The sequence below is a fragment of the Macaca fascicularis genome, chromosome 4 (genome assembly GCF_037993035.2).
Source record: "Macaca fascicularis isolate 582-1 chromosome 4, T2T-MFA8v1.1".
In the NCBI taxonomy this organism is placed as follows: Eukaryota; Metazoa; Chordata; class Mammalia; order Primates; family Cercopithecidae; genus Macaca; species Macaca fascicularis.
In genome coordinates this window covers 115,899,906-115,926,240 of record NC_088378.1, presented here as the reverse complement: position 1 = coordinate 115,926,240, position 26,335 = coordinate 115,899,906, and the positions used below count along the sequence as shown (strand labels likewise).

The 26,335-nt window shown below is 34.9% G+C and overlaps 1 protein-coding gene across 2 annotated transcripts in view; it reads right to left on the bottom strand.

Moving 5' to 3' along the window:
* Positions 1 to 26,335, bottom strand: part of BMP5 (bone morphogenetic protein 5) — a 123,258-nt gene that overhangs the window by 51,184 nt on the left and 45,739 nt on the right. For both annotated transcript variants that reach the window (XM_005552690.5, XM_045391077.3), the window contains one exon: positions 15,771 to 15,963. In XM_005552690.5, the coding sequence (XP_005552747.1) occupies positions 15,771 to 15,963 (193 nt within the window). The remainder of the gene's footprint in view (positions 1 to 15,770; positions 15,964 to 26,335) is intronic.

Below are 26,335 nucleotides of genomic sequence, written 5' to 3'. Positions count from 1 at the left end.
AATATATTCCCCTGGTTAGGATATTTCACATATTAAATAGGGAATGATCAACAATATCAAATACTGAGGAGAATAAGAGGAAAGACAAAGTATCCATAAGATCTGGTAAGGAGAGGCTGTTGGTAGATGACTAGTTGAGTGGAGTTATGAAAATCAAATTACAGTGCATTGAGGGGTGAATTAAATACGAGAAAGAGAAGGAATTAAAAGTAAAGTTTTATATCTGTGAATATGGTTATGATGTGGATAGGACAATTAGCGTGGAATTTGGGGGAATAGGTGCAAACAGTCATGTAAAGGAATTTTTAATGTGAGAATCATGAGGCTACTTATAGGATGCATTTAAGTTTGTATGTGGAAGATAGAATATCTCACACTATTTCAATGTAAGAAGAGATGTATGTAGACAGTGCAGAAAATCTTCTGGAATCAGCAAATGCGTATTTACCTTTCTACAACATTATCCTTAGAGTTCAAATGCAAACTTTCATTATAAATGAAATTGCCTCTTAGCAAGAGTCATTGTTGTAAACTAATATGCACTGGGGTGGGATGCCCATTCATCTTTTGCTGAAATCTCTTTTATCAAGAGTACTATATTATAGACACATGACAAAAATATTTGCTTGTTTTAAAAATATAATTGAACATTTCTCATTGGTATCATGTGCCAATAAGCTGTAAGACTCACAGATACTTGATTCTATTTATTTATTTATTTTACTTTATGTTCTGGGATACAAGTGCATAACATATAGGTTTGTTACATAGGTATACATGTGCCATGGTAGTTTGCTGCACCTATCAACCCGTCATCATAGTTTTAAGCCCCACATGATTAGCTATTTATTCTTATGCTCTCCCTTCCCTTGACCAGATCCATCCATGTCCCTGCAAAGGACATGATCTCATTCCTTTTCATGACTGTATAGTATTCCATGGTGTGTATGCAGCACATTTTATTTAACCAGTCATCATTGATGGGCATTTGGGTTAGTTCCATGTCTTTGCTTTATAGTAGAATGACTTATAGTCCCTTGGGTATATATGCAGTAATGGGATTGCAGGGTCAGGTGGTATACCTGGTTCTAGATCCTTAAGGAATCGCCACATTGTCTTCCACAATGGTTGAACTAATTTACATTCCCACCAACAGTGTAAAAGTGTTCCTATTTCTCCACATCCTCGCCAGCATCTATTGTTTCTTGACTTTTTAATAATCACCATTCTGACTTGTGTGAGATGGTAGCTCATCGTGGTTTTGATTTGCATTTCTCTAACGATCAGTGATGTTGAGCTTTTTTTCATATGTTTGTTGACTGCATAAATATCTTCTTTTGACAAGTGTCTATTCATATCCTTTGCCCACTTTTTGATGGTTTTTTTTTTCTTGTAAACTTGTTTAAGTTCCTTGTAGATTCTGGGTATCAGACTGTCGTCAGATGAGTAGAATACAAACATTTCCCCTCTTCTGTAGGTTGTCTGTTAACTCTGATGGTAGTTTCTTTTGCTGTGCAGAAGCTCTCTAGTTTAATTAGATCCCATTTATTAATTTTGGCTTCTGTTGCAATTGCTTTTGGCATTTTCATCATAAAGTATTTGCCCACACCTATGTCCTGAATGGTGTTGCCTAGGTTTTCTTCTAGGATTTTTACGATTTTTACGATGCCTAGGTTTTTAGGGTTTTACATTTAAGTCTTTAGTCCATCTTGAGTTAATGTTTGTATAAGGTGTAAGGAAGGGGTCCAGTTTCAACTTTCTGCATATGGCTAGCCAGTTTTCCCAACACCATTTATTAAATAGGGAATCCTTTCCCCATTGCTTGTTTTTGTACAGTTTGTTGATGATCAGATGGTTGTAAATGTGTGGTGTTATTTCTGAGGTCTCTGTTCTGTTTCATTGGTCTATCTGTCTGTTTTGGTACCAGTACCATGCTGTTTTGGTTACTGTATCCTTGATGTATAGTTTGAAGTTAGGTAGCATGATGCATCCAGCTTTGTTTTTTTGCTTGGCTATACAGGGTCCTTTTTGATTCCATATGAAATTTAAAGTAGTTTTTTCTAGTTCTGTAAAGAATGTCAATGGTAGTTTGATGGGAATAGCACCGAATCTATAAGTTACTTTGGGCAGTATGGCCATTTTCATGATACTGATTCTTCCTATCCACAAGAATAGAATGTTTTTCCATTTGTTTGTATTCTGTCTTATTTCCTTGAGTAGTGATTTGTAGTTTTGCTTGAAGAGGTCCTTCACAACCCTTGTTAGTTGTATTCCTAGGTATTTTACTCTATTTGTAGCAATTGTGAATGGGAGTTCATTCATGATTTGGCTCTCTGCTTGACTATTGTTGGTGTATAGAAATGCTTGTGATTTGATTTTTGCACATTGATTTTCTATTCTGAGACTTTGCGGAAGCTGCTTATCAGCTTAAGGAGTTTGGGGGCTGAGACGATGGGTTTTCTGAATGTAGAATCATGCCATCTGCTAACAGAGACAATTTGACTTCCTCTCTTCCTATTTGAATACCCTTTATTTCTTTCTCTTGACTGATTGCCCTGGCCAGAACTTCCAATACTATGTTGAATAGGAGTGGTGATAGGGGGCATCCTTGTCTTGTGTCAGTTTTTAAAGGGAATGCTTCCAGCTTTTGCCCATTCAGTATGATATTGTCTGTGGGTTTGTCATAAATAGCTCTTATTATTTTCAGATATTTTTCATCGATACCTAGTTTATTGAGAGTTTTTAACATGAAGGGATGTTGAACTTTATCAAAGGCCTGCATCTATTGAGATGCCCATGTGATTTTTGTCATTAGTTCTGTTTATGTGATGGATTACATTTATTGATTTGTGTATGCTGAACCAGCCTTGCATCCCAGGGATGAAGCCAACTTGATCGTGGTGGATAAGCTTTTTGATGTGCTGCTGGATTCGGTTTGCCAGTATTTTATTGAGGATTTTCACATCGATGTTCATCAGGGATATTGGCCTGAAGTTTTCTTTTTTGTTGTGTCTCTGGCAGGTTTTGGTATCAGGATGATGCTGGCCTCATAAAATGAGTTAGGGAGGAGTCCTTCCTTATTAATTGTTTGAAATAGTATCTAAAGGAATGGTACCAGCTCCTCTTTGTACCTCTGGTAGAATTTGGCTGTGAATCCATCAGGTCCTGTTTATTTGTATTTATTTATTTATTTATTTTTTGGTTGGTAGGCTATTTATCACTGGCTCAATTTCAGAACTTGTTATTGGTCTATTCAAGGATTCTACTTCTTCCTGGTTAAGTCTTGGGAGGGTGTATGTGTCTAGGAATTTATCCATTTCTTCTAGATTTTACAGTTTATTTGCATAGAGGTGTTTATAGTATTTTCTGATGGTGGTTTGTATTTCTGTGGTCCAGTGGTGATATCCTCTTTATCATTTTTTATTGTGTCTATTTGAGTCCTCTTTTTTCTTCTTTGTCTAGCTAATTGTCTATCTAGTTTGTTAATTTTTTGAATAAACCAGATACTGGATTCATTGATTTTTTGAAGGGTTTTTCGTGTCTCCCTCTCCTTCATTTCTGCTCTGATCTTAGTTACTTTTTGTATTCTGCTGGTTTTTTGGATTTGTTTGCTCTTGCTTCTCTAGCTCTTTTAAATTTTATATTAGGGTGTCAATGTGAGATCTTTCTAGCTTTCTGACATAGGCATTCAGTGCTATAAATTTCTCTCAACACTGCTTCAGCTGTGTTCCCCAAGATTCTGGTACATTGTTTTTTTCTCAATGATTTCAAGGAATTTCTTGAATTCTGCCTTAATTTCATTATTTACCTAGGAGACATTCAGGAGAAGGTTGTTCAATTTCCATGTAGTTGTGTGGTTTTGAGTGAGTTTCTTAATCCTGAGTTCTAATTTGATTGCACTGTGTTCTGAGAGACTGTTTATTATGATTTCAGTTTTTTTTGCATTTGCTGCTGAGGAGTGTTTTACTTCCAATTATGTGGTTGATTTTAGAATAAGTGCCATGTTGCACTGAGAAGAATGTATATTCTGTTGACTTGGTGTGGAGAGTTCTGTAAATGTCTATTTGGTCCACTTGATCCAGAGCTGAGTTTAAGTTCTGAATATCCTTGTTAATTTTCTGACTTGCTGATCTGCCTAATATTGACAGTGGGGTCACTATTATTGTGTGGAAGTCTAAGTCTCTTTGTAGGTCTCTAAGAACTTGTTTTATAAATTGGAATGCTCCTGTATTGGGTGTATATATATATTTAGGATAGTTAACTCTTCTTGTTGAATTGATTCCTTTACCATTATGTAATACCATCCTTTGTCTTTTTTTATCTTTCTTGGTTCAAAATCTGTTTTGTCAGAGACTAGGATTGCAATCCTTGCATTTTTTTTTCTTTCCATTTGCTTGGTAAATTTTCCTCCATCCCTTTATTTTGAGCTTATGTGTGTCTTTGCACATAAGATGGGTCTCCTGAATACAGCACACCAATGGGTCTTGACTCTTTATCCAATTTGCCAGTCTGTGTCTTTTAATTGGGGCATTTAAACCATTTACATTTAAGGTTAATATTGTTATGTGTGAATTTGATACTGCCATCATGATGCTATCTGGTTATTTTGCACACTAGTTGATGCAGTTTCTTCATAGTGTCATTGGTCTTTATATTTTGGATTGTTTTTGCAGTAGCCAGTACCAGTTTCTCCTTTCCATATTTAGTGCTTCCTTCATGAGGCAGGCCTGGTGATGATGAAATGCCTCAGCATTTGCTTGTCCCCTGACTTATGAAGCTTAGTTTGGTTTGACACGAAATTCTGGGTTGGAAATTCTTTTCTTTAAGAATGTTGAATATTGGCCCCCACTCTCTTCTAGGTTGTAGGGTTTCTACTGAAAGGTTCACTGTTAGTCTGATGGGCTTCCCTTTGTAGGTTACCTGGCCTTTCTCTGGCTGTCCTTACCATTTATTCCTCCATTTCAACCTTGGCAATTCTGATTATTATGTCTTGGGGTCGATCTTTTCATGGTGTATCTTAGTGGTGGTCTCTGTATTTCCTGATGAATGTTGGCCTGTCTTGCTAGGTTGAGGAAGTTCTGGATAATATCCTGAAGTGTGTTTTCCAACTTGGTTCCATTCTCCCCATCTCTTTCAGGTACTCCAATCAGTCCTAGGTTTGGTCTTTTTACATAGTCCCCTATTTCTCAGAGGTTTTGTTCATTCATTTTCATTCTTTTTTCTCTAATCTTGTTTGCATGCCTTATTTTAGCAATATGGTCTTTGAACTCTGATATCCTTCCTTTCTCTTGGTTAATTTGTCTAACGATACTTGTATGTGCTTCATGAAGTTCTTGTGCTGTGTTTTTTAGTTCCATCAGGTCCTTTATGTTTCTCTCTAAACTGGTTTTCTAGTTAGCAGCTCCTGTAACCTTTTATCAAGGTTCTTAACCTCTTTGCATTGGGTTACAACATGCTCCTTTAGCTCAGTGGTGTTTGTTACTAGCCACCTTCTTCTGAAGCCTACTTCCGTCAATTTGTCCATCTCATCCTCCTTCCAGTTCTGCACCCTTGCTGGAAAGGCACTGCAATCATTTGGAGGTGAAGAGGCACTCTGGCCTTTGGGTTTTCAGTGATTTTTGGTTGCTTATTTCTCATCTTCATGAATTTGTCTAGTATCGATATTTGAGGCTTCTAACCTTTTGATGGGGTTCTTGTGGGGACTTTTTTTGTTGTTGATGCTATTGTAGCTTTCTGTTCATTTGTTTTTCTTGTAATGGTCAGGTCCCTCTTCTGTGGGGCTGCTGTGGTTTGCTGGGAGTTCACTTCAGGCCCTATTTATCTGGTTCACTCCATCACCCACTGGAGATGTCACTCAAAGAGGCTAGAAAATAGCAAAGATGGGTGCCTGCTCCTTCTTCTGGAACTTCTGACCTCAAGGGGCACCGATATGATGCCAGTAGGAACACTCCTGTATAGAGTGTCTGACGATCCCTGTTGGAGGGTTTCACCCAGTTGGGTGGCACAGGGAACAGGACCAGTTTAACAAAGCACTTTGACTGTCCCTTGATGGAGGAGGTGTACTTCGCTGCAGGGGACCCACTCATCTGGGCTGCCTGGTTTCCTCAGAACTAGCAGGAGGAAAGACTAAGTCTGCTGGTCTTCGGAGACTGTGACAACCCCTCCCACTAGGGGCTCAGGCCCAGGGAGATCAGAGTTCTGTCCCTGAGCACCTGGTTGGAGTTTTAGAAGCTCCTGCAGGAAGGCCCTGCCCAGTGAGGAGGGATGGGTCAAGGTGAGGCCTGAAGAGGCACTCTGTCCGCAATATGTCACAGCCAATGTGTTGGGCTATGAGGGATACCTCTTGGGACCAAGCCATCCAGCCTCCCTGGGTCCAGCCAAGGAAAAACACAACCTGGAGCTAGAGAGATGGCTGCTGCCCTTCTCCTGCCCTGGTAGGTTAATGTGTTAGGCAGTTATCCGTCCCGGTGTTGGCTCTCACCCTCCCCCAAGGAGTTCAAATGGCTTAGACAGCAGGCAGCCACAGCTGTGGTTCTGGTCACTCTTCCCTCCATGAGCTCAGCACAGGCTTAAGTGGATTCTAGCTTACTGACTGTTGACAACCTGTGCAGTTCCATGGTTGGGACCCTAGGCACTGGTGGCGTGGGTTCACGCGTGGGATCTTCCAATCTGTGGGTTGCACAGATCTGTGGAAAAAGCATGTTTTCCCAGGCTGGATAGCACGCTCACTCACCGCCTCCCTTGGTTGGGGGGCGGCAGCCCCTCTGCTCCATGAGGCCCTCAGGTGGACCATTGCACCACATTTCTCTTCCTTCCTCTCCATGGGTCATGCCAGCTGCCTAGTTGGTTCTGATGACAGAACCTGGATACCTCAGTTGCTGGTGTAGGATTCGCACGCTGTTATCATTCTTCTCAGTGGGAGCCTCCTATGGCTACTGCTTCTAGTCAACCATCTTGACCCGCCCCACAGATACTTTAAAGAGCCACACTATCCATGTACCTTCATGAATCCAGGAACCGTGATCATAGATGGAATTGGTGCCTGCTTAATTTCAACACTGACTTGCTATACTCAGGCTTTGCTTAATATTAGAAAAAAATAATTATGTTCTTTAAAGTCACCTTTCTAAAGTTATCTTTCTTCTTCTTTAAATGAAGATTAAAAGAAGATTAAATGAATATTCTCTAAATGAAAATTAATTTCTACCTCATAAATCTATTGCAAGGATAAAAGAATACACAAATAAAAATCATATACAAATTACTGTAATTGCTACTTTCTTAACAAAATATTTGCATCCAACTCATTATAGTCAGAAGTGATTTGTACAATTACTAATGTAAAAGTTATTTAACAACCTGTACTTATAAACTTTGGAAATAGAAATTTATTCATTTTCTGTAACTTTAGGAACATTTTTAATACATAATCCATAAAAAAAACTTCACCCCTCAGTTCTGTTGGAGAAAAAAATGGGTTCAAAACTTATCAAAAAGAAGGAAAATCATTTATATAATCAAGAAGAAGAGATAAGAAAAGAAATATTAACCCTGGTTGTGGTTTCAGTTATTTGAATATATGTATATGTGTGTATGCATGCATATATTATATCCATATATATATGGAGAGAGAGAGAGAAAAAGGTTAAGGTTATCCTTAACCAAGAGGATAACCACATTTTTTTTTATACACAAAGAGGAAAAAAAAGGAGAAACGAATAGGATAGCCACTCTACTATCTAATCATGAAGCACTTATACCTGGTCCAGAAAGCTTTAAGAAATTATCTAGAAGCTACACAGACAAATTTTAGAGGAAAGGATGCCACACTACTTTATTTTCATCACAGTGACATCTCCACTTTTCCCAAAGCTTCTATTATTATAACTATTTCACTTCCTTCCATTTCCTGTTTTCCTTGAATAGCTTATTAAGTCCAGTAAAAGTATAATGATGGCCACCCAAAGAGAAAGCATACATCTCTCTCTGGGTATTTGTCATAAATACCATCATATTATTCAAGAGACTACAAATTAATGGTAAATTCTAGAGTTTATATAAAGGTTCAAAGGTTCTCTCATGAGCAGCTTTTAGCTTATATGGACTAGAATTTGAATTGGGTCTGATGTTTTCAAATGGTAAATCGCTTTTTTTCCCCCAAAATAAATGTGGAATTATACAATTATATAAATCTTACTAATCATTAATTTTCAGAATATCTGATTCCATGCTGCTAATCATTACGTTTTAGAACATCTGATTCCATGCTGCATTTAAAAGGTACAGATGAAAACTGGTAAAATAGTAATATTAGATGCAACTGAATGAAAAGCATGGAAGAAATGAAAAAAAAAAGTTGGATTGTCACTAAGAAAATTCAATCACTTTTCACTGAGCAGAATTTTTTTAATTACCAAGACATTTTTAATATTTAGCAGATTTCCTGGCATTACATCATCCCCTGTTTTTCCCCTGCAGAGAAATTTAAACATGTGCTACCAGGTATACACCCAGGAGGTCCCCTCATTTAACAAGCAAAAAAGACATGAGACTATTACACAGACAGTCCAACCATTTTTTATGCAGTGAATGAGCAATGTACCCAGTACAAACTCCTAAGAGCTCTTTCATCTTATGAATCTTATGATCCAAAATATTACATAGTCAAAGCAAAATTCACTGATATATTAGTTTATGGCACAAACTATTTCCACTTTAGGTTTATATCTTAAATCTCCAAATGGAGCAAGATTTCTCAACCTTGGTACTAAGGACATTTTGGATTGAACCACTCTTTGTGAGGTAGAGGAGCTGTCCTGTCCATTTTAGAAGGTTTAGCAGCATTCCTATTCACATTACTACCCCAGCATATCTACTCACTAAATACTAGTAACAGTACACACACATACCTGTCCCCTACCAATTGTGGATGACAAAAAAAAGTGTTTCCATATGTTGCTAAATGTCTCCTAGGGACCAAAATCACCCCAGGTAAGAACCTCTAAAATAGAGCATGATCCCTGCACACTGAAGATACTCAAGCTATGCTTGAGTACCGTTCTAGACACTTTAGAGACAACATCATCTCCCATCTGAGTGTCCTGCTCTGGCACGCTGCTCTCAAGAACCCAGCAAATCTTCCTGAGTGGAAAATGTCAGAGTACCTTCTGAAGTATGTCCACAGAAGAATCACAAATCTTAGAGAAGAAGGAGGCGGGGGGAGATGATGTAAATATGAAGCTGACTGTGAACTGGAATGATGACAGCTTAACTAAATATATCCAAGTACTGAAGGTGGCTAATGACATCGAGCAGGCTAGCTTAAAATGTTTTCACAATGGAGTACAGAAATTTATATTCACAGCAGAGCATTAGAAAAAGGTTGATTTTACATAGCACATTTTCTTTAGGGAATACATAAATATATATATCTGTGAAAAAATTAATTCAAGTAAAGCACTTAGCACAAGGCCAGACATATGGTGAGTGTCCATTAAATGCATAAGTGCTGGCTGCTATTCTTATTAGTAGTAACACTGGCATTGATCATTTTATTGTATTAATTTAATTCATTATACACTTAAACATTTTAGCGCTTAGGAACATTTCTTCTGGGATACACCTCTGTTCGTTCTCTCCCTCTCTCTCTCTCTTTCTCTTCGCCCCCCTTCCTCCCTCCCTCCCTCTCTCCCTCCCTCTCTCCCTCCCTCTTTCTCTCTCTCTCTCCCTATTCTTTCCCTATTTGTTGTTTTGCCTGTAGAAAATTCCTACTCTTCTTGAAAAGTTCAACTCAAAAGTGAACTTCTCTCAGAGGCTTTCCCTAAGGTCCCTTATTCTTCCAAGTAAAAAATTAACTTTCTCTTCATTTCTATTTCCACAACACTTAGTGCATATTTACATCATCGTTCTTAGCACATTTGTATTATAGTTATTAAAATCTGTGTGTGGCAGCCCCACCACAGTCCCTGGCCTCCAGGCTATGAGCTTTTGAGGCCTTATTTACTCGGCCTTATGTCCTCTGTGCTTGCCACATGGTAGGCGCTCAACAAAAGCACGCCAAACTCAGCTGAATTATCTGGAAAATTCAATCATGTGGAAACCTCATTTCCCAATAATGCCAGATATATGAGGTGTGACTGAAGAGCAATGCCTTCTATATAGAATTTGCGGCTGTCAGCCTTATATGAAAAGATTAAATAAGTGAAATGATGCAAAGTGTGTTAACTTTTTACCAAGTAAAATATAGATTTGGATAAATATCAGAACACTCCTTTAAATTACACACATTTAAATATGAGTAGGGATAAATTGGGAAGGTGAGAGAAATGGTAGGAATAAAATATATAATTTTAAGAGCTATACATCTCACTAAGATAAATAAATAAGAAAAGAGGTGACATAATGGATCTGCCATATTTTAAATTTGAATGCATAACACTGTCAAGTAATTCACAGACTAGATGGTTAATAGGTCAGACTGTGTCTTGAATATAAAACATATCCATAAAACATCAGTCAAAATTACTGTACAGATCTCCCTCACCCAGCCACTCCTAGGCAGTACCTTAGGGAAAGGAAACTTTACATATGTGAAAACATATGCATTGTCAAATAAATTACATTAAAGAGTACCATCTGCCCTGACTTTTCAATTGTTTCTGAGTTTAATTGAAAATATGCAGTAGATAAAATCCACAACTTTGACACAGAAGTTTTGAGAGGTGACTCTGCTTTAAAAATAGCCAGAGGTACTAGTTCCTTTTTCTACTTCCATTTTAGTTCTTTAAGAAGTATATGAAGCCACAAACAGTCAATACTTCAAAAAATTAATAGGATTTTAAAATTACTTTTCAAATTGAAATTCTTTACATTTTAACCATGATCACGTGATGTGTAAATAAAGTATTTTTAATACAATACTCTTCTAGAGAATTAAAGTCAAAGTTCCAAAGTAGTGGTAAATTTTTTTCACAAAATATTTACTCTTCTCAGAGAATCCTCAGAGAATTAAAGTCAAAGTTCCAAAGTAGTGGTAAATTTTTTCAAAAAATAAAAAAAGATACTATTTATTTTCATTTCCTATGGGAAAAAATACCTTCCATAGCTAAAGAAAAATGAGAGCAACTAATTTTTAAATCATAAGTGTTTTTTGTTTTGCTTTGTTTTGATATTTTACTTTCTACCTGGCAGAAGTTGGGAATGCTATTTTGTAAAGATGTGTGTAGCATAAAATTATTTCATTACCTTTTTTCTTTCAACTATAATTATTCACATTTCTGTTTATACAAATAATGTTCATCATAAAAATTTAAAAAAACACCGAAAGTGATGAAGAATTAAAATGTAAATTACCCACATCCTGCAATGAATATTTGATGGGTTCCTTCAATCTGTTTTGTATATAAATGTATTTAAAATAGTATAATAATATAGATAATGTTTCTTGGTTTTAGTCAATTAACATTATTATTTGAGTATTTTTCAGCGCTAGTAGTTTTCAAAAATGTAATTTGTATTTGCTCTGTACTATTCTTCCAAAAATTATACCTTAACTTTTTTCTTGTTTAATTATGTTCAATTTGTGAATTGTAAACAATAATACAGCAATAAACACTTTTAAATGAATCTTTGTCTACATCTGTCTATATCTGCAATGTTCCTGTAAGATAAATTCATAAATAAGAGCTCTCTCATCCCACACTACCCTATCCCCATATTTCTTCAAGTGTATTTCAAAGAGTTTTACTATTTATCTAAAACTTGCATTTTTAGCTATTAAGTTCACAGAAAGATTCAATGATATTGCTATTAAAGTGGGTGGCATTTATTATTACACTCCAAAACCTACCTATTTATTTTGCATATATTAAATTATGTAATAACATCAATTATTTATTAAAGACACCTAGAACACTTTTTTTACTTACTTTATCTTTACAAAAAGATAGGTGTCAGAAAACAGTACCAACTGTTATTATAATAAAAACCAATTTTTCCCATTATGTATATAGTTCTGTAAGCTAAAATAGACACTCACATGAAGTTATATGAAAATATATTGACCAATGTATTTATTATCAACTGTGGTCTTTGCATTGGGATATGCATTAGCCCTTCCCACATCATCTAAAATTATTTTTTGATCTGAAATATTTTTCATTTGTTTTTTATTTTTTCAGATTTGTAAACTGAGACTCCAAGAAATACAGACATTTCCCTACTTGGGAATTTCAAAGTCTATGCTCTTATGGCACTATATTATTATTTTCTATGGTGACTTTGAAGTCCTTCATAGAAACCTGAAATATTCTATGAGACATATTGCTATTTCTATATGTTATTTCCCTTAAACATCTTTCTTTGGAAGAAAAGGGGGAGTACAAAAAGTGAATCCTGCATCTATAGGTAATAACAAGGCACAGGATTGCATTTTCTTACAATGCAGAATAATGAACTCCTGACAGTGAACAAATGCTTGTTTTAAAATTAAAAAAGTGTTTTGCTAGAGATTGTCCTACCTTATCAACAGTATATAAAAGTGAAATATGGCCAGGTGCAGTGGCTCACACCTGTAATCCCAACATTTTGGGAGGTTGAGGCAGGGGGATCACCTGAGGTCAGGAGTTCAAGACCACCAGCCTGATCAACATGGTGAAACCCCCTCTATACTAAAAACACAAAAATTAGCCAGCCGTGGTGGTGGGTGCCGGTAGTCCCAGCTACTCGGGAAGCTGAGGTGGGAGAATTGCTTGAACCCGGGAGGCAGAGGTTGCAATGGGCCAAGATAGTGCCATTGCCCTCCAGTTTGGCAACAAGAGCGAAACTCCGTCTCAAAAAAAAAAAAAAAATTGAAATATGAAGTATGAGTCTCTGAGTGTGAATATTTCAGGATTGAAATAATTAGTAAAAAAATCAAAATACATTAGCAAAAACAAATATCACAGAAGACAATAAATATACCATAACCCTAGAAGATAAAGTAACAATCATAATTCAGTAACACTATTCAATAGATGTTCAAAAATGTGAACTTGGTAGAACGGAATTAAGATTGAAATGAATTTTTAAAATACTATTTGGTAAATTAAATAGAAGCCTATCCAATCCATATCATTCCAGAGTTTCAAATGGCAATGGAAGAGAATGCCAGGCAAAGATATACATGCACTTTAGGTTTTACAAATTAAGTCAAAGGAATTAGGAAAAATATCAGTGAAATCCTAATTCTGAGAGTAGATTTAAACACGTTACAATAAAGTCTTAGCCAAAGTATACCAAAGAATACTGAAAGAACATGTAGCTATAGTAGCAGAAACATTAAGAGTAATATTTTTTAAATTAGGTATAATTAGAAAAATACCAGAGGTGCAAGATAAACGTCTCATTTTTTTTAAAGAGAATTAAAATTTCCCAAAACTATAAAGTCAGGTGAACTAAGCATCAATATCCATAAATATTCCAAAATGGACTGCTAATAAAAATAAGCATGAGTTTATTTAGAAATAAACTATAAATTATTAATAGACTCTTAGTTCTTCATTTTTATCATTTTTGTCATGTGTTAAATTATACCATTCACATCCTTAGAAAATAGAAAGGTAAAAGTAAGCTCAAAGGGAGCTTCATTACATGACATTCAGAAATATACTGAGCAGACAGAACAGTGGGCATACAGAAAAGATAGGAATTTTAATTGTGATCAATGTAAAATTCTGCAATTAGACACAACTAATAAATATATTCTAGAAGATGGAAAACTGGTATGCCAATCATTCCCGAAAAAAATACTTAGGATATAGATAACCAACTACAAACTCAACATACATAAAAATATATATAACTGACCGAAAATAAACATAATTCAAACATTTTAGGATATGTATATGGAAGTAGTATTCCAATTTTGAGTAATAATGATGTCAAAGCATTGAATCAAGTTGAGGAAAATGGTAGTGCTGAGGATAAAAATAAATGACTTATCCTTATCTCTTCTTTAAAAAACTCATAATCCAAGTGTGAAAACAGACATAGAAAAAGATAACTATAATAAAACAATTTGTTAGTTTTGGCAATATTATTAACTAACATTCAGAATATTATTTTCAACTCTTCTCACTAATTTTGAAAGATATTATTATTATTTAACATAAAAATAACCTATTATAGTATTCACCATATATGCCTGGCCCTATGAGAAAATAATATTAGCATCTTAATTTTATAAATGAAACCATTGGATTGAGATTTTTTAACAACATAACTTATCCACAGACAAATAGCTAGTCAGCGTTAAAGTCGAGAAACAAATGTAGGTATTTCTGCCTTGAAATTACTGCTGTTAAAAATAACAATGCATATCAGTTGGTATGTATTAAAGTGAGTTCTGCTGAACTAGTGTTCCACAGGATATTAGTAAGTACTACACACCCAATGAATCCACAGCCAGATAATTTTGAGGAAGATTAGCTAAAATAAAATTGATAGGGCATGCGCACATGTGTGTGTGTGTGTGTGTGTGTGTGTGTGTGTGTGTGTGTGTTGTCACTGTAAAGCCTTTTTAAGACTTTAATATTCTGATATGCATTGTGAATCTCTTAGAGGATAGTCTAACAGGAAGGCTTTACCAATATACGTGACCTCAGAAGCTTTTTAATTTTTTTCTTCATTGAGTATTGCAAGGCACTATTGCGAATTTCTGCCAAACTGGAAGACCAAGACAAATCAAACATCAAGAACTACAAATAGTCAACAAGGAGAGAACAGGGCCTTACAGCAGACAGGATAACAATCTTTAAGTATTTGTCTCATCAAAAAAGGACATATTATTTCATCAAAAGGAAGATCTAGATCTGAGGAATGAAAGCTACTGAGAGAGATATATCACCTCAACATAGGATTTCAAACAGATTTAGATACATGATAGATAGATAGATAGATAGATAGATAGATACATACATACATACATACATACATACATACATACATAGATAAAGATAGATGGATCTTTTTGAAATAGACTGACAGATGGATCTGTTTGAAATTAATAGATAGACAGATGGGTCTGTCTGAAATAGATAGATAGACAGATCTGAGCTGTCCGACAAAGGTGATTCATCACCCAAAAAAATGTGTTATCCAAGTGATTTCGGCATTGTGTTAAATGTCAGAGAAAATGACTAAGGTCCCTTTTTAACATTTATTTTCAATGGTTCATTTGCAGTCATTATCAACTGAAGTTTTTATGCATTTAGTATTTCAGACTATCTGTCCATTTTTGTACCATTCTGAATTAACCATCTTACAGAGGACATCAAAATACACGTAAAAATGAACACACGATTCTTACACTCATGTCAATGAAAAGTAAAGCAGTGCTTCTCTAACTTCCAGAACACCAAATAATTTCATTATCTTAGTTATAAATTTCATGTGGGTAGAACAAAGTGGAAGTTTTCTGGGATGAAGGACAACTTTACGAAATGAGACAACAGACCTAGAAAGCACATTTTGAGAAGCATGTGACTATTTAGTATACGAATTGGTGTCAGGAATAGGTAGCAGCTATGGAATGTAGGATAAAATTTTCAGATCGATTACTGTTACCTTTCAATATCTCTACCTGGCTCTAAATGTTACTACACTTACTATAAACGTTAATAAACTGCACAAAAAAAGATAATTTGTTTGCTACATCACATGAATTATCAATAGCTTTTACTAAAATTTTACAAATATTTGCCAGGATAATAAGTTAAATAAAAAGATTATACCTATTTGTGTATTCCTTGATGATTTGATATATGCTAATCTTAATTGTTTCATTTTCAAATCGGTTGTTGCTCCGGTCCTTGTATATCCGGAATTCAGCTGCTGTCACTGCCTCTCCATGAGGAATTTGGGTAAGATCAAATCGAAATTCTTTGTAATGTCTTCGCTGGTGAGAAAAATCCTTGTCTCTTTCAACTGAAAAAAAAGGGGGAGGTTGGGGAGGAAAAAAGTTAGTCCTTTATAAAACATGGAAATTAATGATAAATTCTCCAGCTTTGAAAATGAAAACAAATAAGCAGGATAGTATAAAACTGGGAAAACACTAAACCACAAACTGAAATGTGTTTCCAGTTAAAGGAAATTCCACAAACCAACAGCCTTTAGTTCAAAGGCAATATAATCTCTATGATTTTATACGAATTCCTGGATCCTAAATGGAAAGGTTATCCAAAAATGTTTTTAAAAGTGAAGGTTGTAAAATGATTGCTAGTATGTATCAAGTATCAGAACACAGAAAATTTTACACAGAAATTCTGAATATGTTATGGTAACCTTTAGAGTTCCAGGTGAAATGAGTGGAGAGAGAGCGCAGCCATGGGAGGGAAATGGGAAAGAGGACTAAGGAGTTCCAAGTATACAAGGACTGTGTTTATGACCTTTCAGAGTTCAAGTAAATAAAGCAAACTAATTTTTACAAGAAAGATTGTTTCTAAAATGTCTTCCCTGGAAAGGTTTTTCTCTCTTCAGCAAATAAAATATTCTTTTTCTCAAAAACTTTTTTTTTTTTTTCTTGAGAAAAGGTCTCACTCTGTTCCCAAACTGAAGTGCAGTGGTGTGATCATTGCTCACTGACACCTTGCCCTCCTCGGCTCAAGTGATCCTCCCACCTCAGCCTCTAGAGTAGCTAGGACTACAGGTGTGCACCAACACACCCAGCTAAATTTTTTTATTTTTTGTAGAGGCAGGGTCTCACTATGTTATCTAGACTGGTCTCGAAATCCTGGGCTCAAGCAATCCTCCCACTCTGGCATCCCAAAGTGCTGGGATTACTTGCATGAGCTACCCTGCCTTGTGTTGTCTGTTTGTTTTTAAAGCATTTTTTATAAATTCTTACCCCTGGTACAGTATAAAGTCTCCCAAAGACCTCTGTCATTATTCAGAATTGAGACGGGAACATATTTTCGCTCTTTAGTAACCTTCCAAACAAATGAAGTCAAAGAACTGTTCCTTTTGGGAATATTACGAAATGCTGAATAATTTAGGACAGTATCAGACATATTATTACATAATCTGACTGTGTAAGATAGTGTATTGTACAAGTGGTATAAATTGATTCACAAAGCTCAAAAATTGGAAATCTTTAGAAGACTAAATAAATTTACAACACTGCTATACATATATGTAACTTAGGATCCTAAGTTAGAAGCATTAAGATTATGGAAGCGAGAAGACGATAATGACCATCAGGAACGACACTGTGGAGCCCAGGCTACTAGACCATCATGTTCCAAGGCCAGACGGGTGGCCACATCTGAAGCTTCTGACAAGGGAACCCACAATTCTTTGCCTTCATCCTCCAAAATAATCTCTGGTTTATTTTCCCCAGAAGAGTAGAAGGTGGTTCAGGAGAGAGCAAGAAGCTGATCCTCACCTCCATCGCAGACTCTAAAGCAGACATACAGAAAAATGTAGCTACATTTGGGGGCATATTTTTTTAAATTTTATTTTACAGATGAGGTCTCTCTATGTTAGCTAGGCTGGACTCAAACCCTGGACTCAAGCCTGCCTCAGCCTCCAGAGTAGCTGGGACTACTATAGGTGTTCCCCACCGCACCCAGTTGGAAGCATTTTTGTCCTGTGGAGCTTGGTAAGGATGATGCTCTTTGGCTGTCTGACTACACTAACACCACCTCGCATGATTCATAAAATTGTTTTCTTAAAATATCATTATCTTGGTCCTAAGAGAGGTCCATTTCTAGAGAGATTATGAATCAACTTTTCCTAAATAAGGACAAAAAACCCATTTATAAGATGTTATTTTGGTCCATAATTTAAAACTCTTCTCTGGTGATAGTGCAGACAGCCATGATAGTGCAGACTGCACACACCTCCTTCCTCTCCCTTTTGTCCATTTGACTGGGCTGTGTAAGAGTGGAAGTCTAGGGGGAGAAAATGCCTACTACCTAAGTAGCTAGTAGCTGATGTGCATGTAAGAATGCTAAAACTGGCAACAACTTCTGCTTTCAGAGAACTAAATCTGACTCACTGTATTGTTATTTTCTTATCCTAAATTTAAATGAAGTAGATGACATCATGTGACCATATCTAAATAGCATTTATATGCCAGACTATATTCTCAGTATTTTATCATCTTATTAACATTAACATATTCTGCCTCCTAACAGCCTACAAGGTACGTTCTCTTTTTATCCTCATTTTAGAAATGAAGCAACTGTGGAAGCATAGGAAATAAATACCTTACCAAAAACTTTGAACCCAGGCATTTGGTGTCACCAATCCATGGTTGTTAAATGTCAGGATATGCTGTGTCTGCTTACACACTATTGCTTTGTCCTATTTTATTAACACAGATCTAAAACTTTGTATTTACAAGTCCCAAATCCAACACATTCTGAAAACTACGAGTTTGTTTTCAAGCTCCTTTGACAGAAGAACCAGAAGTTAACTGATATGAAGTGATTTAAAGTCTCTGTTTATCCCAGTTTCTATAAATATTTATTGCTTTGCTGTAGAAATTGTCATGTGTTTGCCTAGGTGGCACTGTCCCAGACCCTGCTTGACAAATACTATACTTCATGATATATGCACCAACCAGCCATGTAAAAATATATTTTCTCCATTCTGAAAGACAATATTCATAATTCTAAGTGATAACAACCATTATTCATTTTTCATTAACACTAAATTGTATATTTAAAATTTTAACCAAAAAGCAACAAGTATAGTCCTAAAAATAAAGATTAAGACATGAGTTTGTTAGGATCCAATCTAAAGTGTGCACCTGCTTAATGCAGGTGAGTATTGAATTCATGTTATGTAAAGTCATCTACCGTTCTGGAATCCCCTGTGAGATGTTAGTGTAATAAAGTAGAAAGCTAGAATTTCAGCCATTATTATAAAATTTCAGTTTTCTAATCCAGGCTATTTAACTTAAACCCTTAAGGGGACTCATTTTCAAAGAGTTTAATAAAATTTTGTATTAAATATACCACACAGAATGAAGTTGCATTGCAGACTTGTCTGCTGACTCAAACTCTTATATCCTACTGCTTTGAATCATAATTGCAACAATAAATTCCATGGGACATGTTGGAGTGAGTAATGGTATAAGACTTACAGCCTAATGATGCCCACAAATATTCAACAAGGTAATCTCAGTTACCTCAAACAGTAACGCTAGGGAGGTGGCAAATATTAATATCCCTGACTTAAGAATAAGAAATTGGGTGATGACAGCTACATGGTAACAGATGTCTGTCTCCTAAAGTTTATTATAAATCTTCGTTCAATACCTATACCACCTACATAATGACATCCTACTGTTCTGCACTTAGAGGCTAGTTCATTGTTAGTTTGTTTAAACACTGTCTTTCAGTAGTTCACAAAAAAGTGAAGAACAGGCCATAGAATAAGGGATTAGATCACCAAAAAGTTTCATTTAATCCCTGTGACTCTACTTATGTCTATCAGTTTTATAACTTGTCAAAGAGCCCAAAACTTGTAATCGGAAGATAACAGATTTCATCCCAGGATTTCAGTTTCCAAGCCCTCATGAACACAGCCTGAGTGTGTTTTTCTGAATATTGTTTTGTTATGTTTTCAATCTAATTATTTCTTGGGAAAGTTGACCTTGTTTCAGTGCTTTCATTATCCTCTCTCCAAGGAACCCTTCCCCCTCCGTTTATGATGGATCCTATTAATATAGACATGCCATTCTTTCTGGACTGAGTTCATTCTTTTAGAACACACCTCTTCCTATCTTTATCTTAGCAAATGTGTTTTTATTCACTTATTTAATATTGATTACCTTTCTTTTTTTTTTTTTTTTTTTTTTTGAGACAGAGTCTCGCTTAGTCGCCCAGGCTGGAGTGCAATGGCGCGATCTCGGCTCACTGCAAGCTCCGCCTCCCGGGTTCACGCCATTCTCCTGCCTCAGCCTCCCGAGTAGCTGGGACTACAGGCGCCCGCCGCCTCGCCCGACTAATTTTTTGCATTTTTAGTAGAGACGGGGTTTCACCGTGTTAGCCAGGATGGTCTCGATCTCCTGACCTCGTGATCCGCCCGCCTCGGCCTCCCAAAGTGCTGGGATTACAGGCGTGAGCCACCGCGCCCGGCCGGTTACATTTCTTATCTAAGGATTTTTTATGAATAAACAAATGATTATATAATTTGAATATTATATACTATATATGTTAATGTAACAACATGCTTTTACTACAACCATATGGTGAAATGTAATTATAGCTTTTAATTTTGACATAATTGTGATTCACTGGCAGAATTCCTTCATACCTTTTATTCACCAGAGCTGCTACCAAAATCAAAACTCCTGAAGTAGATGAAAAAGAACAAACACATACATTTAACTCTCCTTAAATGTCAGCTTTTTATAGGAAAGATCTTTGTCTTATTTACATTGACAAATTTGGTAAATATTAAGCATTCTGATTTTCTGTATATTACAGTATGCTATAACCTACTGCAGTGGTGAATGACTTGGGAAGGTTAAAAGATACACAAGTAAATGAGAAGAAAAACAGCAGAGAAGTGTATACTATTATTGCCTTTGAGATTCATGTATTTGGCCTTTTTAATTCACTCTTTAATGTATATTTTACATCAACCAAATACCATGAATTTCCAGAATCTTTACCAGTATTTCTAGCAAAATCTGTTTTATCAGATATAGATATGCAAGACGCCATAAAAGCCCTAAACACATTCCCTCTTTGGTGGTGAAAAAGCATCTCTTAATTACCATATAAAAACAAAAAAGACAAAAAAGCAGAAGGTTTGGCTCATTTAAGCCAGACTCAGACTTGTTAAAGGGTATAGAAAGACACAGAGTAAAGACATACTGAGATGAGGGGTTAATGCTTTTTTTCCTAGTACCCTCCCCTTATCTCAGACCAAAAATGACATTTGTCTCATGTGAGAATAGAAAGAGTGTTTAGTAACAAACAAACACTTTCGTCAATGAATTTGCTTATAATAATTGTATTTAAAAGGAGACCACAGCAGCCTGTCCAAATTCTTCTATGTGCTGACCTATCTAACAAGATCAAGAGGGGGTGCATTTTGCCAAACAGCCGTACATAGACTTCACTAATCCCAGACTCTTCTCTCATTGTCATTTATGATACACAGAAGTTTTGAAGATTTCCAGGTGTAAGCCATTTAATATCACCATAAAAATGAAAAAAGGAAACTTTACAACGATACTCTTTATGGATGGAGGTGTAGATCATCCCAAATAATATCATGTAAAATTATTCCATTCAAATAAGTCCATCAACATAGGGTTATTTATTTGAGCTGATGGTTGCCAACAGTCCTCTCTAAAAAAACTAAAATAAGTTGCTTTCCTATACACACACACAAACTCACAGAAAATAAACCATTAAAACTTCAGCAAAACTTAATACATTTTATCACCCAAATCACAAACACAACAATGATGGTGAATACACTTCCTTCTGCTTCTAGGGAGCAGGTTTTTTTGTGTCTACTCCAAACTATGTGAAACTACAGAGCTATTTAGAGAAACAGAAAACTCAACTATGCTAGTAGAAGAGGAGAAATAATTTATTATTATATTTTGGTTTAAAAAGTGGTAACATCAAAGCATACAAGATGTAAAATATGAATCAAATCATTCACATCGCATGATTAATGGACTGATAGTGAAAAGAAGCAGAATTGCCTTTATATAAGCACCAAACTATGTCCTAAGTGCTCTGAATTGTCAAAGTTCTGCAAAGGTTAAACTCTGTTTAAGAAACACACTGAAGACTTTTATTGTTGAGATATAACTTAACAGAAGTTAATGACTGATAGAAGTTGGTTTTTTTGTTTTGTTTTTATTTTTTTCCTCCCAAGCAGATATCTCTCTGAATGACTTTATCACTAATAGAAACTGGAGGAAATTGTCCTGGGCTAAATATTTTCATGTCTACATTATCTGAAGAGTAGAATTAATTAACAGAGGATTACAGTTTTATCTCTGTAGTGATTTATCTGCAGTTTTAAGGAGATGCATTCATGGGCAATCAGTCTTAATCTCCCACACAAGAGCTGTAACTTGGAAGACACAAATAGCAGCAGTAGCTGTAAGGCAAAGATAGCATTCTCCCAGGAGCCTAGCCAGCTGTTGAAAGAATACAGATCATTGTTTGCTGCTGAGTGCAAAAAATCATTAAGAGATTACTCATAGAATTATTACTAATCTGTGTTGCATTGTCAAAGTGAAAAAAAAAAGCAAAGATATCATGTGACTACCAAGATGCATCACTTTCCACGATATCCTTCACTAACCAGTCTACCAAAAAACAAACCTGGTTCTATAATGACTTATTTATTGGTCAGTGAAAGAGTATGTACATGTTTTCCATGAATGGATAACCATTCCAAAGATTGTGGAAAATTCTAGATTCCAGAAGTCTTAAGAGCCTTTTAATACACAGTAATGTGTGACTTGAATGAAAGAAAATTGTCCCCCTGAATGTTTTGTTTCAAAGAATAATTTCAATTGACTTTCAAATTTTCTATGATTATGATCCTCATACTCATAAACACTTCATGAATACAGTTTTATAAAGAAGTAAAATCTCAAAGAATTACTAGATAGTTAAATAATTGTAATATTCTACTATAACTAAACAAATTGATTTTCCAAATCAATTTAAAATATGCATATAATTTTGAAATTTAAGAAATTTAATTGTTGATCAAATATTTATATATTATACTTTAAAAATATAATAGTTTAGAAACAGAAAGAATTAAGTCTTACATAAAGGAAGTTCTAAAATTAGAATGAAGTTGGTCTCAAGGTATTCCTGTTTTCTTTAAATTAGGCCTAGCAATGAGCTTCCAGTGATTATTTAGAATACCATAATGACAACAGCTATACATACCAAGCATTAGTATGAAAATTATATATTTAATTAAATTAATAACAAATAAACAATGGTAGCAATAAATTAATGATGGAGTTAATAAAATTAATAAATTTTAATTTTTTGTTTCTTCCCCCTAATTGGATCCAACAGGGTGGAGCTTCCATTATCTCCCTCATGGTACAGATAAACAATATTAACGTCCTCACTGTCACAGAGTTAGTTATTACAAAGCCAGAGATCTTATTACTCCTAATATTATTTGCATGAACGTTTCAACTAATAATAACTGCCACTTCTGTCTCAGGGCAAAGTTTTCCTGTTCCATTCCAGAACAATGTTTCTGCTTGAGCCTTACTCCCAAGCTCCTATGCTCATTCTTAGCATGCTCTCTCCTCTTGTCCGTTTAGTTTCTTCCTTTTTCCTCTACCTTAAGTCAGTGTTGTGGAGACAACAGAACACTGGGAACACACTTGCAGATGAACAAAGCTGGGTGTATTGACTAGTTTCAACTTGTGTTATGGGATGGACGCCACAGCAAATCTCAGTAAAAGGCTGTTAGAAAGGACTCATTAGAATTGTGTTAAGTAATATGGTAGAAAGTTCTAAGAGGAAGGGTTTTCCTCTGGCTTGAATGCTCTTAGGAAGCAGAGGTAAATTAGTCATTTGGTATCTTAATAAAATTTTCTAGAAGGTAGATGTCATTGTGGTTTAAAAAAAAAAGTTTGTTATTTTGGAGTTAAAAAAAACTGCAGGCTAGGTTTCTACGACTGTGGATAGATAAAAATAATTGTATTTACTTGACATCTTGTTTATATATTGGTGGAACACATAACACATATTTGAACATTCACAAATTGCCAAGAAATATCAGTCTAATCAAATTTACTGGTTCTTACAATTTTTGTAAAGTCTTAAAGTCATTTAGTTATTTTTATCACTGAGAATAACAATGCATTCCGAAGTACACACATAGTTTACTATTGTTTTTATTATGAGCATTTTAGGAAGGAAAAATTATTAATTGAACGTTAGAAGCAAATATGCATCTTTTGTGGGTGAAATGTTAATATTAAACGTCAAAAATTAGAATACCCATAAATGGTGATACTTGACTGATTCATTCTGTATAATGAAAAATGGTTAATGATGAATGAGTATATTTACTACACAAATAATGTATCCCAATGACACTGTGTACAAATATTTGAGAATATTTTGTGTTTACCTATAAGGAGTTAAGATAAAGGCATAACGGTGTGATAGTCATCTTTTGGTCAATATTTAGCTCTTACATTTTCTTTAGTGGAAAAATCTGTTCCTTTTATAGATTGTCTGGCAGCTAGAGGTCAACCATTCTAATCTCACCAGATTTCACTAAATGATCTTGTGAATTCTTCTGCTCTATCAGTAAAATAAAACAGTTTTTAACCACCTTTAGGTGATAGAGGTTACAGTAAGTCCATGTACAGAAAAGACTTTCCTTTACATCTTGAAATCAATGAGTTGATAGTTTATCTACAGTGAATATTTGTGGTTACATGACAAAAACAGGTCAAAGGTTTTGTGAGTTTTCTTCTGAAATTGTTTAGTGCCTTCTCTAATGACTGCTAATTGAAAACAGAGATTGGGACTATCAAATGAGGTGGGTGACAGATAAGTAGTAGATTAATGCCAATACTTGGTTACAAGACACTAAAAGGTCAGAAGTCACATGAATTAGCTATTGTGCTACTGTGAAAAGACAGACATCAAAAGTCTATTATCCCCTTTAGTAGCTCTTAGCCTAGCTTGAAATCCATTCTCAATTCTTTAGGTTATAATATAGAAGTAATCTCCATGTCATTTTACATATGATGTCAAAGTGAAGCCACTCACCCTAAGTATATCAATAGTTGGAGTTTGCATATTTTATTTACATAATAAAGAAATATTTTTTTAAAAATCACATTTTTAGTGTATTCAATGTTCATCTTGGTATATTTTAGGAACATTTTATTTAGAAAAAAATAGTTATACTCAATGAAAAGAACACTTGAAAAAATAAAGAAGTTGACAACTATATTACATTTGCTCAATATTTCTCTATGGGGAAATGGAGTGGGTTTAAGACACAGTTGGTATACTTTAAAGGATATGAGGATTTTTGTAGCTGAACAAATATCTCAAATCAACCACTTTAAATTTTAAATTGGTATAACTTTCATAGAGTTCACTCAAGTTCAATTTGTGGTTCAATCTGTCATTTTACAAAAAGACAAACTAAAAATTTTTCTGCCAAATGGATTACATCAGTGAAGTTTGGTACATGGAGGTATAATCACAAAGAAATGTGATTATCATATTGAATAATATAAAATAGAGACACATTATTTAATTTTACAGGTTTCTAAGATTAGGAATAAAACTGTAAGAATATATTACCTATACACTCTAAAATTAATATAGGAGTAGCTGATGTATCTGTTTAGGCAAGAACTGCAAGTGGCCCATGTTTGTTTCCTAAGAAGTGATTATTTGCTTTCTGTCTCCCCAATAGATTGTAAGCTTGATAACAGCAGCACTTTTGTTTGGCTTACTACCGTACACTCTTCCTTACCTCAATCCCTAGCACACAGTAGGTATTCATATACATGCATAATAAATAAATATAGGAATATATGCTGGTTTTCTTGGTTTTTTTTTTTTCAGCTTTTGTTTTGTTTTTTGTTTTACTGTTTCATAAAGGAGGTTAAATCCAGACTTTGCCATTCCAGCGAATTCAAAAGCAGAACCCCTCAATCATCTACTGTGGCACAGCCCTGCCATGCAGTATTAATGTTAGTTCTAATAATATATATACTTTTTACTTTCTTCTTCAAAAGAAATTCAAAAATATAGTGATAGCTAGACAGAATCCTAATGTCACACATTTATTTTCAGTTTCACACTACCTGTGTTGGTACTTAAAAACATATGCTAATGTAATAGAATCTCTATAATTCTTTAATGAATATATTACTCTTGAGGAAGAAAAAAGGTAATTGAAAAAATACATAACAATGCAAAAAAACAAACATTTATCTTACAATTATTATCAGAATTGTATTAAAGTCATCCACAGAATGAATTATGCATTGCAAAAGACAATATATGATGTTTTTGAACATAATTTTTATATTCTCATTGATTTTTTGCTTATGCATATAAAAATATTCCACCCAACTGTGTATATGTAATATAAGCAAATCTTTGGTAACATATTTATAATTTTTAAGCTTCTTTTTAAGGTGTTACGAACATTTGGTCCCTTCAAAAGTATGGTTGTTTTGTGTGCTTCTTTTATATTTGGTTGTTACAACTGCTATTATATGTCGTTAAGTTTCCCTAACATCATCCTTACAAATTAAACTTTATCAGTCTTTACGTTTACAGTTAGAAACTGGAAT